This window comes from Heterodontus francisci, chromosome 1, assembly GCF_036365525.1.
Source record: "Heterodontus francisci isolate sHetFra1 chromosome 1, sHetFra1.hap1, whole genome shotgun sequence".
Classification (NCBI taxonomy): Eukaryota; Metazoa; Chordata; class Chondrichthyes; order Heterodontiformes; family Heterodontidae; genus Heterodontus; species Heterodontus francisci.
Genome location: NC_090371.1, coordinates 60,706,888 through 60,722,046, shown reverse-complemented (window position 1 = coordinate 60,722,046; position 15,159 = coordinate 60,706,888). Strand labels below are relative to the sequence as shown.

General features: G+C 41.0%; 1 protein-coding gene across 1 annotated transcript in view; it reads left to right on the top strand.

Annotated features, from left to right (window-relative positions):
* Nucleotides 1-466: 466 nt before the first annotated feature.
* Nucleotides 467-15,159, top strand: part of lman1 (lectin, mannose-binding, 1) — a 71,986-nt gene continuing 57,293 nt past the window's right edge. Inside the window, exons 1-5 of the mRNA XM_068031153.1 lie at nt 467-676; nt 11,762-11,916; nt 12,001-12,108; nt 13,547-13,608; nt 15,026-15,125. Of these exons, the coding sequence (XP_067887254.1) occupies nt 493-676; nt 11,762-11,916; nt 12,001-12,108; nt 13,547-13,608; nt 15,026-15,125 (609 nt within the window). The 5' untranslated portion in view covers nt 467-492. The remainder of the gene's footprint in view (nt 677-11,761; nt 11,917-12,000; nt 12,109-13,546; nt 13,609-15,025; nt 15,126-15,159) is intronic.

Sequence of the window (15,159 nt, the reverse complement as noted above, 5' to 3'; positions counted from 1 at the left end):
GAGGTGAGTTACTTGCCGCAGGATTCCTAGCCTCTTCCCTGCTCTTGTAGCCACTGTATTTATATGGCTACTCCAGTTCAGTTTCTGGTCAATGGTAACCCCCAGGATGTTGATAGCTGGGGATTCAGCGATGGTAATGCCATTGAATGTCAAGGGAAGATGGTTAGATTCTCTCTTGTTGGAGATAGTCATTGCCTGGCACTTGTGTGGTGTGAATGTTACTTGCCACTTATCAGCCCAAGCCTGGATATTGTACAGGTCTAGCTGCATTTGTACTACTTCTTATTACTAGTTACAGGTCATGGTGAAGAGAAGTTGCTCAGTCTTACTCCACCTGGGCTGCTCTTCCAGGTGAAGCCTCTGCAAGTGTGGGTCTGCCTGAGTACTCCCTCACCCCAGGCCAGCGGTGTCCGCACTGTCCAATGGGAAAGCGCCGTGTTGGCTCTAGCAGCTTTCCCGGCGTGCCTCAGGCGATGCGTCAGCAGTGCTAAGATGGCGGCGCTGGTAACGGTTTTCGGCTTCTTGATCCTCCTGCAGCTGCTGCGGGCAATCGGCGGCGATGGGAGCAAAGTGGCCGCCGAGCTGCCCACCCGCCGTTTCGAATATAAGTACAGTTTTAAGGGTCCACACCTAGTGCACAGCGACGGCTCCATCCCTTTCTGGAAACACACGGGCAGTAAGTGGTCACTGGAAACATCAGCGGGTTCAGGCAGGCGAAGCAGCTCCCCTTGGGGAGTGCGGCAGGTAGCGAGGCCTGTGTCAGCCCCTGCAGGTCACCATTGCCCCTTTTCCCCTTTCGTGAAGTTGGCAGAGCTTTCAGCAACGGGGGTGAGAGTGGAAGTCGGAGAGAGCCTGATGAGCCTTCCTTTCTTAAAGTGTGTTGTACGTCAGATCAGATGATATTTTAGTAAAAGCAAGAATATGAGACGCTCCCAAATGAAAGGGCCCTAACGCGTTTTATTTCACTTTTTTTTCTCTTCACTGGAACATTTAGTTCCTGTGTAAAGTTGCACGGAGTTAAATGTAAATCAACATTCTGCACTATTTCTCCGTTTTGGGCAGTGAAACTTCAGTTTTGGGTGCACATATTGCCCGTATCTCTTTTGTTAAAAGTTTAAAAGAAAGTTTACTGGGATCTGTTTAAAAAGTTGTCCAGTATTCTTTTGTTTTGATATTCTCATATGTACTTGAAAATGACGATATTCGCGTAATTCTCGACTACACTGTTCTGGGTGCATTCAGACATCAAGTGCTGCTGTATATGGACTGCATGGCAGGGAATTATGTTCTGTTACAGAATTGTTTCAGGCAGAAAAGTGGCAACTGGAATTCAGTCTGGAGAAGTGTGAGGTAATGTATTTGGGGAAGACAGACAAGGCAATGTCTATAGATTGACACAGACACAGTAAATGGTAGGATTCTGAAAAGTGTAGAGAAACCTTGCAATGTATGTCTATAGATGGCTGAAGATATGGCAGGCCAAGAAGGCATAGAGCATAAGAGTTATGCTAGAACTGTATAAAAGAGTGATTAGGATGCAGCTGGAGTACTGGGTACAATTCTGGTCACTGCATTACAGGAAGGATGTGATCACTCTAGAGAGGGTATCGAAGAGACGTGTGAGGATGTTGCCAGGAATGGAGAATTTTAGCTATGAGGAAAGACTGGATAGGTTGGGTATATTTTCTTTGGAAAATGGGGAGGCTGCGGACATATTGAGGTGTACAAAACTAATGGAGTGGATAGCAAGGACCTATTTTCTTAGCAGGGAGGCCAATAACAAGAATTAAAGTAATTGTTGGCAGGGGAATTTAAGAAGAATTTTTTCACTCATGGTGGTGGGAGTCTAGAACTCACTGCCTGAAAGGGTGGGAGAGGTAGAAACCCTCATCACATTTTTAAAAATAACCTGCAAGGCTCCAGCTGATGAGCTGGAAGGTGGGATTAGACTGGATAATTCTTTTACAGCTGGTACGGACATGATGAGCTGAGTGGCCGCCTTCTGTGCCATAAATCTTTCTATGCTTCCCCACCCTTTGATGTATGCAACTATTAACGACTGAACTTTATGGAAATTTTTGTATAAAAGTAATATACTAGACATAAGCTTAACAGGAAACTTATTTTTGTAGAGCATTCTTGCTCCATATAACTCAGTAGCTTGCTAGGCCACTTCAGAAGGCATCAAGTCAAAATTTATTCTGAGAATGTGGGTGTAGATGGCATGGTAGCCATTTATTGACCATCGATCGTTGCCCTTGTTAAGATGGCGCTGGGTGTTCCTGAAGTAAAATCCAGTGTGGCGAAGCTGCTGCCATAATGCTGTTAGGTAGGGTTCCAGGATTTTATTACAGTGATGGATGTCCACATGTTCGGAGGGGAACTTTGAAGTGATAGAGTTCTCACACACATACTGTATTTGTTCTGATGTTGCTGGTTTGGAAGGTGCTGCTGAAGCAATCTTGGTGATTTGCCAGTGAATCCTGTACATTGTATACATTGCAGCCACCATTCCCTGATGATGGAGGGTGTGGGGGGGGTGCTGATCAAGTGGACTGCCTTCTCAAATATATTGAGTTTCCTGACTTCTTGTAGCTGTACCCATCCAAGCAAGTGGATAGTATGCCATCACCCTCCTGATCTGTGCCTTTGCAGAAGGTTTAGGCTTTGCTCATCAAGAGGTGAGTCATTGGGCTGAATTTTATGTCCCCCCAAAGAGTGGAATGGTGGCGGGGGGTGGGGTAAAATGGAGCGGGAGGCTCAGGGCACCCTTCCCGACCCGCTTCTGCTGCCACTTTACGCAGGTTGGAGGCGGCAAAAAACGGTCCACCCGCCTCAGGCCAATCAAGGCCCTTAAGTGACCACTTAAGGGCCTTCGCCTGCCTCCACGGGGATTTAACGTGCAGCAAGCACGCGTCACAGACCCGAGAAAAGCTGCCTGACAAAAGTAGGAGGCGAGGCTTTCTGATGGCCTGGGGGGGTGGGGGGCTTCCTGATCAGACACCTTGTGCCCGATGGAGGGCTGCCCCTGCTGCCCCAAACACCCAACATGCCCCCCCCCCCCCCTTCCCCCGTCCCCGCAATTGACCACCCTTGCCTTGCCGGGGCCTGACTGATCACGCCAGCGAAGCAACAAAAATTTACCTAAGGTCCGGGGCACTCCAACATCATCTGTAGGCTGGACTGCTGTCCCAGCAGTGGCCAGCGCTCCCGGTGGCGCTGCGGGGACAGAGAGCTGCCGGCCTGCTGATTGGCTGGCTGCTCTATTAGGCGGGACTTCCTGCTTCAAGTGGGTGGAAGACCCACCTCAGAACAATTAAAGGCCGGGGACCCGCAAAATACGATCGGATCCCCAGGCCGGGAGGAAGCGGGTACGCCACTGACTTTTCAGTCGGTGGCCGGCTTCCCTCCACCAAGGGTTAAATCCCGGCCATTCTCTGCAGAACAATTAACTTCTTAACATAATTGTAGCCACGACATTTATGTGGTTTTGATCAATAGTGACATCCAGATTGTCGATGGTGGGAGACTCTGGTAAAGCTGTTGAATGTCGAGGCGAGGTGGTTATACGTTGTCTCATTGAAGTCAGCCACTGCCTGATACTTGTGTGCTGTGAATATTAATTGGCAGTCCTGAGCCCAAGCCTGAATGTTATCCAGCTCTTGCTGCATGTGGGCACAGGCTGCTTCATTTTCTGAGGAGTTGCATAAAGAGCTGAACATCCCTTTTCTGACCTTACGATGGAGGAAGGTCATTGAAGCAGCTCAAGATAGTTGTGTCTAGGAAGTTGCCCTGATCCTGCATTGATGTCCTTGGGCTGAGGTGTTTGGCCTCCACTGATGCCAACCATCTTTTTTTGTCAGGTATCGTTCCAGCCATTGGAGAGCTTTTTCCCCTGATTCCCAATGATTTTCATTTTGCCAGGGCTCCTTGGTGCCACACAGTCACATGCGGCCTTGGTGTCAAGGGCAGTCACGCTCGTGTCTGGAATTCAGCTTTTGTGCCAATATTTGGACCAAGGCTGTAATGGGGTCTGGGGGAACCCAAACTGTGCAGTTATTGACTTGTAAATGCTGCTTGATAGCACTGTTGACAACTCTTTACTTTGCTGATTGTGAATAGGTTGTTGGAATGGTAATTAGCTTTTTTTTAATTCATTCATAGGATGTGAACATCGCTGGTAAAGCCAGCATTTATTGCCCATCTCTAATTGCTCCTGAGAAGGTGATGGTGTGTCACCTTCTTGAATACAACTGAGTAGCTCGCTCGGCTATTTCAGAGGGCAGTTTGGAGTCATCCACATTGCTGTGGGTTTGGAGTCACATTTAGGCCAGATCGGGTAAGGATGGCAGTTTTCCTCCCCTAAAGAAAGTTCGTGAACCAGATGGGTATTTACAAATAGCTGGTAGATTCATGGTCACCATTACTGATACTAGTTTATGTATTCCAGATTTATTTAATTGTATTTAAATTCCCCAACTGCTGTGGTGGGATTTAAACTTATGCCCTCGTGGCTGGGTTGAAGTTGTTTTGTTGTATTGTGTGGGAAGTGATGTAATGTAAGCCAGACTGAGTGAAGGTGGTAGAGCCTGTTCTTTGCAAGATAGTTGGATTTTTGACAGCCCAGTGACATTTTATGGTGTTTTCTGGTGCTAGCCCACAAATGACTTTAAGTTTAGTAGATTTAATTGCACAGCCTAGCACAATAGGATTTGAAATCAGAACCTCTTTTTTTAGTCCAGTTATCAGGACCACTACCCCTACCCAGCTACATCATCACGGATCAAGCATGTTGAGAGGTTGGTATGATGCGATGAGCAGTCAGTTCTTCCAGTTTACCATCTTCTCAACCCTGTTTTATCCTCCAGCTTATGTTAATTGTTAGGTTTATCTCGTCTTTGTGCACTTTTGCCCGTGGCTAATGCAATAGCAGATAAGATTCCTGCAGTTGAGCTAAGCAATTTGAAATTTGCGATCTTTGACTTATTTCAATTTTAAATGCCTTTAATTAGCTTGGAATGTTAAAAAGAAACCCACAAATTTGCAAGTATTTATAATAGATATAGACAGTGATGCTTCGATCTAGATTTTCAGAAGACAGTCACTATAATTATTGTAGCAAACTTTATGCTGGGAAGGTTTTTTCCTTGTTTGGTAAAGATTTATACTCTCAAGTCTAATGCAGACATATGATAGCAGTTCCTGGCATTATCATAAAGCAAGCTCGGTTTGTACAGCTCAGTATATAACTTGCCAATAGGTCAACAAATACAAAAAAAATTAGCATGTTAATTCTTTATGCACTGTGTTCATGCCCCAGCCCCAAGTGGACTGAAATCTGATGACCTTGGGCACCCTGTAGAATTTCTATACAGATTCCATTTTGAAAAAGCAATGACTGTCTGTTCCTAGTAACTCATTGTTTTCGCTATAAAAGGTTTTTATATTATCCAGTAATTTGAATTGAGTAATGTAACTAACATAGCAAAGTAGGAATTTAGTTTAAATTATCAATTTGAATTAAGTGGAGTAAACTGTACAAGATAATCACTTGCAAGGGAGTAACACATTGAGAGGTTCGTATGATACGATGAGCAGCCAGTTCTTAGTTTACCATCTTCTCAATCCTTTTTTATCCTTCAGCCTGTGTTAATTGTTATGTTTAGTTTGTCTTTGTTCACTTTTTTCCCGTAGTTAATGAAATAGCAGATGAGACTCCTGTAAATGAGCTAAGCAATTTGAAATTCACGATCCTTTAAGTTATTTCAATTTTATTGTGATTGTGCTCCTGATTATAATGATTATAAACACAGCTTGATGTCTGTGTTTAAGCTTCTAATATAATTGTGAGGAAATATTGGACTGAAATTTCAACATGTAACATTTGTGCAGGTACAACAGCAATAATGTGTTTGGGGGAGGGGAAGTTGATCATTTTCAATAAGCCTCAAAACATCGAGACATGATTTATTATGAAAGTACCATTTGCTACATTGTAGACTTATCATTTTTTTGTATGCAAGGAATTTGCTGGCTGTTGTATTACCAGCAAACATGTCATTATTGGGATGCTCTAATCTGATTTGTCATTTGTTGGCTTGGTGTTGGTAGGCTTCTTTACATTTATTTAAAAAGTTACACTCAATGGAAATAGTAATATTATAGTTACATTGTATTTACCTCTTGTGATGTTATATTAATAATCCAGAGTCCTGAACTAATAATCCAAAGACTGTATTCAAAACTGACCATGACAGTTTGAGAATTTGAACAGCTGAAAATAAAACAGTTGGCACAGTAAAAGTGACCATGAAGCATTGATAAAAATCCAACTGATTAATTGATGTCCTTTTTAGGGAAGGAAATTTCCTTACCTGGACTTAACTATATTTGACCCAATGACGTGGGTCTCTGCTTTGGAGCTGCCTAGTAAGCTGCAGTTATATCCTAACTACTAAATGAATTGGAGTGGAAGTTTGCAGCCTTCATACAGGCTGTCTGATAAATGAGAAATCGCAACTAATGCTGTCAACCCAGCATCAGAACCATCAATCAACTATTTCCTGGTCTTCAGAGCAACAACTCAAACCACCATAATGGCCCTCTTCAGGACTGAGCAACACACCAGATAGGTCCTGGAACAAGGATTCTCAACATTCAGGGACTTTTTAGGTCGAAGTGCGAGTCAACCTTGAACAGGGACATAAAATCCATGGAGGAATATTTCTGGAAATGAAAGCTGAAGGCAAACTCTCTCATCCCTCACTGTATTCCATTTTGCAGTAAGAATGCTAAGCGCAGCCTGAAAATGATCACCTATGGCAATACCATGCAACCTGATCCCACTCCAACCTATATCTAGAGTGAGGCTGGATGCATGCCAACCTTCCTCAACCACCTAAAGCAGTTGCCAAGGTGAGGTCTAGGGTCGATGTGGTCCAAAAACTGGCAGACACATTGGGGAGTATCAGTTCTTCAGACATCAGTGATGGTGCTTGTGTACTCTTCAGCTGAGTGCTTTGCATTGGTATGGACCAGAAGTAGCCACTCGACTTGCTGTCCAACTGAACATTTTAATGCAGTGTATCCCTTAAATCCTCAAGTTGACCCCAACACCTTGGCTGCCTGTGCTGTCATATGTTGCTACAATTCAATCGCAATGCCACAGCCCTTCAGCAAGTCTACTAAATCGAGGAAAACGAATGTCACCCCATTCACCAGGACCTCAGCAATATCCCTCAATACTGCTTGAAGCCACATAAGCACTTTAGGACCCACACACTTAACCTTGGACAATGCGACCTCAATGCTGATGAAGCTTGCAAAGCCAAATAGAGTTCACAAAGTCACAAACACCTTGTACACTAGCTGATGCAGAGGGCTTAAATTTAATAGCGTGCCACAAGTTGCGACGGCATGCTTTGAACTTGGTGGCCTTCCGACACGCAAGTGCCACCATTGAATCCCATGATATTTTGCGTGGGGGTTCATTTAAACGGAGAGGGCAGAGCGGCCCCCCCAATGATGTCGAGGGGATGGCTGCACCGTCCCCTGCAACAACGTCCGGCGCCACCGTGCAGGCGCCGGTACCATTTTTTAAAGGGCTTCAAGCCCTGAGCAAAAATTTTAATTTTTAAAGGTGGATGACTTTTCATCTGCTTATATAAAAAAAAATGGAGGCCCTTTCCCACCTGCCCATGTTATTTTTGTTGCCCTATATTCAGAAAACTTATTTTATTCACAACCCACCCCCCCCCCCCCCCCAGCTTCTCACATTTGCTCTTAAGCCCCTTCCCACCATCCCCACAGACAATAAAAAGTGTTTTCCCTGCTTTCTCCCCACCCTGCCCTGATAATTTTACTCCTTTCCCCCCCCCCCCCCCCCCCCACACACCATGAGTGTCACGTCTCAGAACTCCTGGTGCAGCTGGCGGCTGTAAAATGAGCGTGGGACAGCCTGCCGGGACCAGGTAAGTTAATTTGCACTTAAAAAAATTAATTTAAATATGTAAATGAAGGCCCTGCCGCCAAGTAGCAGGGGGTGGGGCTGCACTGAGGCCTCGCTGCCCCCTCTAAAATGCGGCGGGGCCTCTCGGCATCAGGGGTCATGGCGGGCCACTCCCGCAAGTATTTTACGCTCCCCCACCCCCCCCCCCCCCCCCCCAATCACGACCCCAACGTTGAGAGTCTGGTAAAATTCAGCCCAGGAGATCCCTGGCTTTGATCTTCCATAAAGTTTACAGGCAACCCTAAAATGTCCAAACCATGGTAGAGGCAGATATTTGATGCACAAATGGAAAATTATAAAAGCAAAATACTGCAGGTGCTAGAAATCTGAAATAGAAACAGAAAATGCTGGACCGGCTCAGCAGGTCTGGCAGCATCTGTGGAGAGAGAAACTTAGGTCATCGATTTGAAACATTTACTTTCATCAGAAAATTCTAAACGCACCCTAGTGTGCAATTGTAGCCATCCAGAACAGACCATGAAGCATTTAACAACTTAATGTCTGATTCACATATACGAAGGAGGCATTAAAGCGAGGCTCTCTGCAACTCCCGATGCAGTTATTTGGCTTAACCATCTCGATGCAAAATCATTGTTGTTCTGCATCTACATCAGCCATAAGAGAAAATGAACATACTACAATGATTCAAGAAGGCTGGCTACCACTTTCAGTAAGCAACTAGGGAGGGGTAATAAGTGCTAGTTTTGCCTGAAATGCCCACACCTCCAGAATGAAGAATAAATTAAAAATCAGTAACTTTTCTTCTCTTTAGAATTTGAAACACTGTTATTGATTATTCTTCTGACTCTAGCATTTGTTATTTGAAATCTGAAAGCAGGTTCAGAGTTCCTATTTACCTGGCCACTGGCTTGAAAATAATGTGCAGGTTCTTTAAATATGCCCTTAGGCTATTTTCCTGTAAAGATCAGGAGAAGTCAAGTGATCGCTAATATTTTGATTAGGAGTTCTTGGTTGAAATCAGAAGGTAGTAAATTTTGGATCATGGTTTTGGGAGAGTTTTTTTGGCAAGTAACAGCCAAATATTTGAAGAAATATATGTAGAAAACACTGAAAACACACATTCAGAGCAACAACCAGGGTGGGCCAAAACATGCTTTTGATGATGAACCAGTGCAGCCAAAAATGTTGAAACATCAAAAAGTAGAAATAAATTAGCCTATTGGGCTGAACATTTTGAAAGTAGGCAGGTAATAACGAAACAAGTTGCTCATTGCAAGTTGTCACATAAGTGTCTGTAGATGTTTTAAATTCATTAATACTGAAATGACTGATGCATCCTGCCCATATGGATACAGTTTGAAACAGGTTACATTGCACAAAAGTGATCTTGAGAATGCGAACACTGCATGTAATCTGTCTAGTACTGGGTGAAACATTTCCCCAGTTTTTGCAGAACTTTTTTTTCTTTCATCAAAATTATCAAATTAACTCAACTGGTAAACTGGGAAGTAGCTGTAGCATAAAAGATTAGTAGGGTCCTTTGGGCTTGGTCCCTTATTAATGCAAAGTTAACTGATATTGGCTAGAGTGCTGGTGGTACAACAGTTGGCTGCTCCCTGGGGTTAGGAAGGCAAAAGTTGACTAGGGCTTCTGTTGATAGCTGAGGATCCTTGCTAGAAATGAATGTTGGGTGAAGACAGGAACTGGTTCTGTTATGAGGGTTCATGTGGTCTAATAGCTGGTTGACACTGTAGATTTATTTTGCATGAACAATGGACAGGAAAGATTGAGTTCATTTTTTTGGTACTTTTAACCATTACTACACAAGACTAAATCTTAAGAATTGCCAATTTTCCTAGTGGTTTTAAAGTCAAAACTAAAATTGTATTTCAATCCATGGATTGTTACATTTAATTAAATACTGAATTTTGAGGCATCAACTTTTGCTTAACAGCACAAGTTCTAAATAAAGTTGGATTTTTCACTTTAATTTCTCATAAGTGATTAAAATATTTGCGATAGATCTTATTTATAAGCTTGAATTTTTACTTCACTTCTTGACAGTTATCAATGTCTGTTTTTCACTTTTTTAAAACTTAGATATGTGCAAATATCAGCCAACCTTGGAAAGACACAGGCGAATCTGCATAATGCCAAGTAAAAACTAACACCCCATTTGGGTGTATTTTTGGTAGTTCAGCTTTCACGCCTTTGTAGTCTGGCATGTGGCTTTTTTGGTGTTGGAGATTGAATAATAAATGAGATAATGTAACTGCATTGCATTTTATCTTGGCAGTAATCAAATTAATTTTTTTTGTGTATGCTTTCAAAGTTCTCTTTCCACATTTTAACTTTGACAGATGCGACACCGATCATGAGAAAATTCTAAAGACCTAAAAAAAAATTTTACAGACACTTATGTAACAGCTCTCAATGAGAATCTTGTTTCATTACTACCTTCCTACTTTCAAAATGTTCAGCTCAATAGGCTAATTTATTTCTACTTTTTGATGTTTCAACATTTTTGGCTGCACTAGTTCATCAAAAGCATGGTTTGGCCCACCCTGATTTGTTGCTCTGAATTTGTTTTGGGTGTTTTTCTACTGAGATGTTTGGCTGTTACTTGCCTTAAAAAAAAAACTTTCCCTAAAACCATGATCCAAAATTTGCTATCTTCTGATTTCAACCAAGAACTTCTAATCAAAATATTACTGATCACTGTTTAGAACATGCCACGTGAAATCTATAGTGGCATTTATCTTTAAGTATGTGTTTCTGCATTGATCAGTTTGGTGGGAGAGCAGTGCTACATCACCTACTGAAGCTGCTGGTGTGTGACTTGTTTTGCAGGCAGGCTTTTAATTCTAACATCTGAAGCAAATTAAATAGTTGTGCTACCAACAAAGTTACTTTTTCAATTCTAAGAAAGACTTCAAAATTAATTTTGTCTTGATTCCAATCTTTTGCTGAAATGTGAGAGTTGAGTTTCTGATGAGTCAAAATATCGCTAGTATACACTATAAAGCTCCCAAATATAACAGCTGTCAGAATGTTGCTGATATTTTCTGTGAATGCTTTTGCTGTATAAATTGTTTGAGTGGCTCCTGTTAGAGAAATCTCCAAGCCTGTTTGTGAAGAAGACGCTGAGACTGGGATGCTTTAGTGTAGATTGTTTATTGCTTGTCACAGTTCACTTCTGCTCTCCAAACAACACCACCAGCCAGTGCTGGCTGGCTCTTTATATATACACACTTGAATACAATTAACTAATTAACACCCAACACCTGCTCACCCTATTATCTTGAACTACCAGGGATTTATCATCCATAAACAGAACTTCAGACCCTAACACCTGTTTGGGTACAGTATACTTCGTCAGTAATCAAATCTAAAGAAAATCTTTTGCTTCCTTTTATGTGAGTGTAATATGCTTTGTTTTGGTAACTTTATTATTTTAATATAGTTTAGAATGTTTGACTTTGACTTTAAAAATAATCATTTAAAGGTTGTGAAGATAAGACATAGTGAATCTTGCTGTGAATGAGTCATCTGGTGGGAGGCAGCTGATCAGAGTTCAATATCATGCAATTAGATTAATATCATAGTGTATTGCTTGGTTACCTTTTCAGCATCAATGTAATTTCAGAGATCTTTCCTGTGGTTGGTTGCCTACGTCAAGAGAGTGGACTGGGTCAACTCTAAGCTTAGATTATTTGAATGTGATCTTTGGAAGGAATCTGTTCAGTAGCCTAAATGTTGCATCATGTATTGAGAGGTTTTCTTTATTTTTAGATGCAATCCCGAGTGCCGAGCAAATCCGTATAACCCCATCCCTGAGAAGTCAGAAGGGATCTGTTTGGACAAAAAGCAAATTTAGCTTTGAAAACTGGGAAATTGAAGTTACTTTCCGTGTGACAGGGAGAGGAAGGGTCGGAGCTGATGGATTGGTAAAGACATCTTAATTCTATTTTATATTGTGGAAAATTGCTATTTGCAACTATAATGCACTTCTCCTACCTCTTTCAATTTAGGCAATCTGGTACACAGTAGATCAAGGATTGGATGGTCCAGTTTTTGGAGCAGCTGACTCATGGAATGGTGTTGGTATTTTCTTTGACTCCTTTGACAATGATGGAAAGGTATGTACAAATACAAAAGATTACTTCACAAGATGAAAAATTAAAGCAGTTGTTTAAACTCAATCATTAATGACATTTTACTAAAGTATGTTCGTACATGTGCACTCTGATTTGGGCCGTTTTGAGCATACCAATCAACAGGATTTCATAAGATGAATAGGAACAGGAGTAGGCCATATGACCCGTTGAGCCTGCTTTGCTATTCAATAAGATAATGACTGGACTTCTCCATCAACTCCACTTTCCTGCCATATCCCTTAGATTTTTTTTTAGGCACAATGACAATCAATCAATCTCAGTCTTGAGGGAATTTGAATAACCATTTGACAGTTCTCTGTTTTTGATATCCAATGATGCATGTTCATTTTTAATCCACAAGTGATAAAGGCTCATGTTATTTTTCAGCTCTCCAGCTTTTCTTCCGCAAATTGTGGCTTTTCAACCCTTTCAGACTTAATATTTAACAGACAAGAATGTTAGTCCATCATAAACATTTTGCCATGTAGACGCCGCCTCAAGTAGGGTAACATGTGCTGTACAGAATTGACTTTAATATTAATCTGAGTCAGTTCAGAAATAGAGGTCACACAAAGATACCTGAAATTATCCAAAGTTGATAACCTTTCTGAACTGGAAAGAATTATTTCATCAACTGTATGTAGCTATATTTCTACATTTTAAATATAGGTTAAAGAGAAACCCCAACATACCTGTTCAGTGTGCAATGTTCTGTTATTTGGGTCTAAGCACTAATCTGATTTTTCTCCCTTTTTTGGGTAGAGCTAAACCTTCAATGTGAAACATTTGCACTTTCTGAATGCAGCTGCTTTTTGTTGCTTATGAGGGGAACATTAGTATTTTGATATCAGATGGCGCAGCACTTGTTGGCTGAATTTAATTGCAAATTGAAGAGCACTTTGTTAGTTTACTGGATAGGGTTCTAGATTTTAGTATCCCATCCACTGTTAATCTGGCATCGACTTGATGTGATTGCAAAATATGCCTTTAATATGTGCCATGCATGTAGTTGCCATACTATTCTTGTGATGTGATGCATTGAATTCTACAGTTCAATGTCTGCCATCATGTTTTGGCTCTTACTGTTATAGTTGTGTAGAGTTGCTTCATACATCAAGCTTTTGATTTTTAAATCTATGGACTATAATCCTCGTGCTAGTTTGCTTCTCTACCCTATATTTTTGAGGTGTTTTAACCAACACTTGAGGTCAAAAAGGCTTCTTAAACGTTAATTATAAATTGATAATGTGTTTATAATGAACTGCTGATGTGGGATCTTTTAAGCTATGCCAGTGAATAGAAGGTGTTGTGTATAGTTATGTTTCCATCTTGCAAACTACAATTTAAAACAAAATCAAATTATGTTGCAGAATAATTATTGTGGAAAGTTAAGTTGAAGGTTTCTTTTTGTAACTTGCAGAAGAATAACCCAGTAATACTCCTCGTTGGAAACAATGGGCAATATCTTTATGATCATCAGAAGTAAGTTGTTAAAGAAAATTTAAATTAATTTCTGCAATTATTTATCTTTTATGTAACTAATGTAGATTCTGTTTGGACTGAGGTACATTGTTTGGTTGGCTAGTTTGGGTGGGTGGGGATTGAAGGGGGTTTACTCTGTATCTGTTGGCCTTTATCTGACCTGGGAGTGCTTGAGGCAGAATGCCTCAAATCGCATGTATTCCATCCACCAGCCTAGGTTGCCCTCATTTTAAGCCAAAAAGTCATTTTTGAAAAAAAAAATTTGGTTTTGCAGTCTCCTTTGCTCCATCATCATTAGCCTTTACGTCTGCTGAACCTATGAATAAAGTCAGCAGGGAAAGAGAAAATTGACAGGAAGGAAGGACTAGTCTCAATTCTTCAGATATTGATTGTTTTACATGGCCAATTTAACCAACTGTTTTCTGACACATCTTAGCATTGCAACTGTCAGCTTGGTTGAGTTGAAAGAGGTCTTACCTCTGAATCAGAATGGTTTGCATTCAAAGTTCTGCCCAACATTTGAGCTCGTAATCTAAGTTGACCCTCTAGTACAATACTGAGGGGGTGTTGCATTATTGAAAATGCCATCTTTTTGATGAGACATTAAACCAGCATCTCCCTCTTACGTGATTCAGTGGATGTTAATGATTCCATACTGGGATTTGAAGAGGGCAGATCTTGGATCCTGGCTAGCTCCTCCTCCTAATGAAGATAGATTAATAGCTATTTGTGGGACCTTGCTGTGAGCAAAACAGCTACAAGTGTCTATGCATGTTGTAGATGCACGTTCCTTCTCTCTGCTGATTTCATACTTTTTTTAAGGGGAGATGTCTTTGCAAAAAGTGACCTATCTCTTGTTAATATGTAAATTGTCAAATTGTATCATGCTATGATTGCATGCTAAATTTAATGTTTTGTTTTTAAATGTATGTCAAATTTTTCTTTCAAAGAATTACTTAATTAATGTTTAGCTCCCAATTTATGAATAGCAGCTAAGAATCTGCTGCCACTTCTGAATCATGGCCAGCTGAGATGTAAAAATTGCAATGGAAGAGCTTTTTTCTCTAGCAAACTGACTGCACAGTGATTAGTTATGGTAAATAATCAAGGTCCCACTATACATTTAAAGTGATTTTTTTTAATCAATGGGGAGAGGGGATCCAAATTATTTTAAAGAGCTCTTTTAACAACTAAATTAAGTAGACCAAAAATACATTTGATACTTGGTCTGTAGAAATGGATAGCAAGAAAATTGAACACTGAATTTTGAATGCTTTTAAACCAAAATTAAGGAAGCATATGAAACTATATCCTAATTTTATTTTTGTTATATTTGCTGATGAACTTAACTTTTGTATAGCCTTCAAAAGATTAACTTATTACCCTGTTTTGACATTGGAATAACTTGCTTCTGCAGCGATGGTGCAACACAAGCATTGGGCTCTTGTCTGAGAGATTTTAGGAACAAGCCTTACCCTGTGAGAGCTAGGATAATCTACTATAGAAAAACACTGACTGTAAGTCTCGTATTTTGATGTGTTCAAAAATATT